The sequence below is a fragment of the Poecilia reticulata genome, linkage group LG18 (assembly GCF_000633615.1).
Source record: "Poecilia reticulata strain Guanapo linkage group LG18, Guppy_female_1.0+MT, whole genome shotgun sequence".
NCBI lineage: Eukaryota > Metazoa > Chordata > Actinopteri > Cyprinodontiformes > Poeciliidae > Poecilia > Poecilia reticulata.
Window position 1 is genome coordinate 19,895,141 of NC_024348.1, and position 3,836 is coordinate 19,898,976.

The 3,836-nt window shown below is 40.2% G+C and overlaps 1 protein-coding gene across 1 annotated transcript in view; it reads right to left on the bottom strand.

Moving 5' to 3' along the window:
- Positions 1-2,511, bottom strand: part of txk (TXK tyrosine kinase) — a 15,105-nt gene extending 12,594 nt beyond the window's left edge. The window contains exon 1 of the mRNA XM_008436035.2: positions 2,110-2,511. Coding sequence (XP_008434257.1) covers positions 2,110-2,122 — 13 coding nt within the window. The 5' untranslated portion in view covers positions 2,123-2,511. The remainder of the gene's footprint in view (positions 1-2,109) is intronic.
- Between the last annotated feature and the right edge of the window lie 1,325 nt (positions 2,512-3,836).

Genomic DNA, 3,836 nt, shown 5'->3' on the forward strand with positions numbered 1-3,836 from the left:
TTCCTGGAGGAGCTGGAAGAAGTGGCTGGAATGAGGGAAGTCTGGGCCTCCATTCTGAAGCTGCTGCCCCCGCGACCCGACCTCGGATAAGAGGAAGAAAATGGATGGATGGATGGATGGATGGATGGATGGATGGATGGATGGATGGATGGATGGATGGATGGATGGATTATTTCTTAGTCTGTTGTTTCTCTCCCTCGCCCCCTGTGCCTCTCTCTCTCTCTATCTCTCCCCCTCCCCCTCTCTCTCTAATCGTCCATCTGGTCGTTGCTCAGTTTACTTGAGTCATTTTATTATGAAGTATTTCTGCTCTTACTTGAGTAAAATTTTTGGATTTTCTACCCACTGAATGAAAAACAAACATGTTTTCACCAGAAATTCACCAGACACAGAGACACACCTGCAGTTTTTGTTCAAGTTTCATAAGTTTTGTTATTAAAAGAAACTGATTTGGAAAGATTTAGTTTTGTTTCATTCATTTTAATATTTAAAATACCAACATTTCCACTTATCTTCATATTTTGATCTGTCTGATGATTTAGTTTCTAAACATTAAATGATTGGTAATTTGACCAGTTAGTCGGTACTTCAGTTTATTCTTAATCAAACAAATTTTTATTTTTATTTTGTAATTTTTAAATAAATCTCTTGAGGATAATTCCTGGTTGCTCTTCCCATCTCTGTCTACAACCATCGCGCCTTAAAACAAACGTAACAAACGTTTTCATCCCTGCTGGTTTTTGCACGTCTCTGTTGTTTTATTCACTTGTAAAAATAAACATGAATATTTTGGATTTTCTTTAATCGTTGTACGTTCCTTGGATCAGCTGTTTGTGGTAACAGCTCCGTATTTACGTTGTAATTTTACACTTACTGTACAGCATGTTGTTGTTCATTTTGCTTTTTGTTTATTTTTATACTTTTCTCTTTGTCTGAACCTGAAAGTCTTGATTCTGCTGCTGGGTTTCCCCGTTTTGGGACAGTAGAGCTGATTTTGGTTCTTCTGGGTTTCTGAGCTTCTCTTTGAAGTTTTGCTCCCATTTCACCCGTTTTCTCCTCGTCTTTTAAGCAAATTAGTGCTGAATGTCTTTAAACGACACAAACTGGGGCAGTGAGTGGCTGAGATGGCAAAGCACAGATGTTATCACTGGTTTGATTCCAGGTCACGACCCTCTGCCTGCTCGCTGCAAAACTCTGAATTTATCAGGTTTGTTTTTCTTTTAAATGGGTGAAAAAGCAGCTAATGCCAAAAGAAAAACCCTGAAACGTCTGGAGAACAAAAGTTTGGCTGCTAAGGAGGAAAATATTCACTTTTTCTGGTTTCWGCTGGTGGTTTGGCTCTTTAAGACACTTTTTWATAGTTATTTTAATAAAAACCTGCGAGGATTTAAACGATGAAGAAATCCTGTTGTCAGGACATTTAAAGCTGCAGCAGCTCATGTTTGAGCCTCAACAAAAGGAAAACTGAGCTTTGTGACCAAAATCTACAYGTTCTGCTATTAGCTGTCCATCTCTGCTTGTTGTTTRTGGATGTTTCTTGCGCATCAGATTAATGTGCGTACCAGAAACAAGCAAACAGAAAAGTTCCGCTTTGAAACATTTGTATATAAAATGTAAAAATGTGAGTAATTCCTGACGATGAATCAGCTGTTTGGGGTTTTATTTCTAGATAAACCGAAGTCGCCTTGGGAGGTTTSTGGGCTGTTTACTTTGGTTTTCTTCTTAATTTCTAATTAAATCCCGGTCCAGATGTGAAACTGCTTCTCTGAAAGCCGCCAGCAGTGAGAAGTGAAACCTCTGCAGGCCAGAGCTGCTAACTGAGGAGCTTCTCTGCGTTTCCACAGGTGAAGCACCGCGCCGTRGAGTGAAGGAAGCGCTTTGTTTTGATTAGTCACGGAGAAACGGAGGCTAACCGTCACACTTTGGGTTTGGCTGATTGTGCAGTTTTAGAAGCAGAATGCTGTAAATATYTGAGTGTTTTATGAATCCGTGGCAGCGTCTCCTGTACATCAACACCAATCATCTGCTTCTTCTAACTCCCCTCATTTGCTCTTCTTGTTCTCTTTAAGTTTAAAGCGTAAATGTTTAGGTTCTGGAGCRTCTACTTACTCGAGTGAATCATGTTGGTGTTTGGTCTTCGCTCTCTTCTGTCCTCCTCTTCCTCCGCCTGGTTTTGCTCCAGTTTTGGTTCTGGAGMTCGAAGTCGCCTTCGGTTTCTCAGCACGGACGCAGCTGCTGTGATGCTGCAGGTAGGAAGCGGCCGAGGCGAGAAAAGGGGCAGGTGGGTGGAGGAAGTGAGGTAGGTGAAGAAGAGCAGCAGAAAGAGCCAACAATAAGTTCAGAAAGAGGATTTTTAATTGCTGGTGCTGATGTTCGGATTGCTGCTGAAMGAGTAAAACGTTTCCTTTAAATTGKGCTTCGTTCGCCAGAGTTTATAGAGAATGAGAAAGACAAAGAGAGCAGTGCGGAGGAAGTGAAACAATGACGTGAACGAAACCGCAGAGCATCCGTCTGAGAATAAATCCAGGAAGAAGAAGGGCTGTGAAAACAGTCAGCCGCTTCAGTCTGACTCTTTCACTTTACGTTACTGACTCTAAAAATGTTTTCCGCTTCAAAGCCCTGAAAAAARACGACGCCACGACCGTTTGTTTGGTCAAATCAAAGCTGCAAGAGCAGAAATTAAAGTGTGAATGGATTCATCAAAACGATTGAACTAAATCAAATTAGAAAWAAGTATCTGACTGTTAGCATCTTRACTTTTACCAGTTTATACTTTTGCTGTTTTGTTAGCTTGTTTTATGTCAGACTGTTAGCTTTAGGCTATGTTGCTAACTCTATTAGCRCTTAGCTTSTYACAGAGTAGCAGTTTATTAGACACCGTTAGCTATTAGCGTTACTCTAAAAGCTGCTAGCTTGACYARATTAGCTGTTAGCTTCACTCGCTCATCTGTTAGCTTGAATGCATCACCTTCCTAAAGTAATCTGCTATACGTTAGCTTGAATAGCTGTTAGCTTGCCTGTGTTTAGATGTTTATTAGCAATTGTTATGAGTTAATGTAATCTGTTAGCTTGACTTTAATTAGCTGTTAGCTTGACTAATTAGCTTGACTTGCTAAGTTGAAAGCTTGAATAGATGATCTCTTGACTTTCTGTTAATTGGACTCTGTTTGCTGTTAGCTTGATTCTCCTGGTTCTCAAACATCATGCTAATCATGCTAGGTTCTTCCTTCCGCWGATAGGAGATTGAATGTYGCACTTAAAAACAAACAAAATAAACAAAAACTGAGCTSTCTCTTTAAAATAACAGCTAATATTTATGGTAGCTTTTGGTTTGGTTGGTCAATCTTGAATCTGATGACCCAGTGAGGTCAGACAGGAARGTTCCTGTCAGCCGAATCTCCAGGAACAGAAGTGAAACCCTCTGCAGGCTGTTGAGAGAGTGAAGGTTTCCTGTTGGTCTGCAAGGACAGATGTTGGGGTTGGAAATATTTGGCCACAAAGCTGATCTTTAGGCTACTTATTACCACTAGTCTGTTGATGTTTAAACAGTCGGTTTTATATAAACTCAACAAGGTGRTTGGTAAAACTCTCAGTTCCTTAAATAACTGTATGACTATGAAGTTTTATCCAAACACAATATGCAGTTTTCCCAAAATCAAGTCAGACATTTTTTTTTATTTTTTTGGTACAAGTTGGCCGTAGGTTGGTGTTACGTCTAGACGATTTGATTGGCAGCAAAATCAGTTTATTGATCAACCTGTGGATTTACGTCACTGAATGAGTGAAGGTGGTAATTAGAAACACCAGATGCGATGCTGCGTTCAGGGCCACTCAAC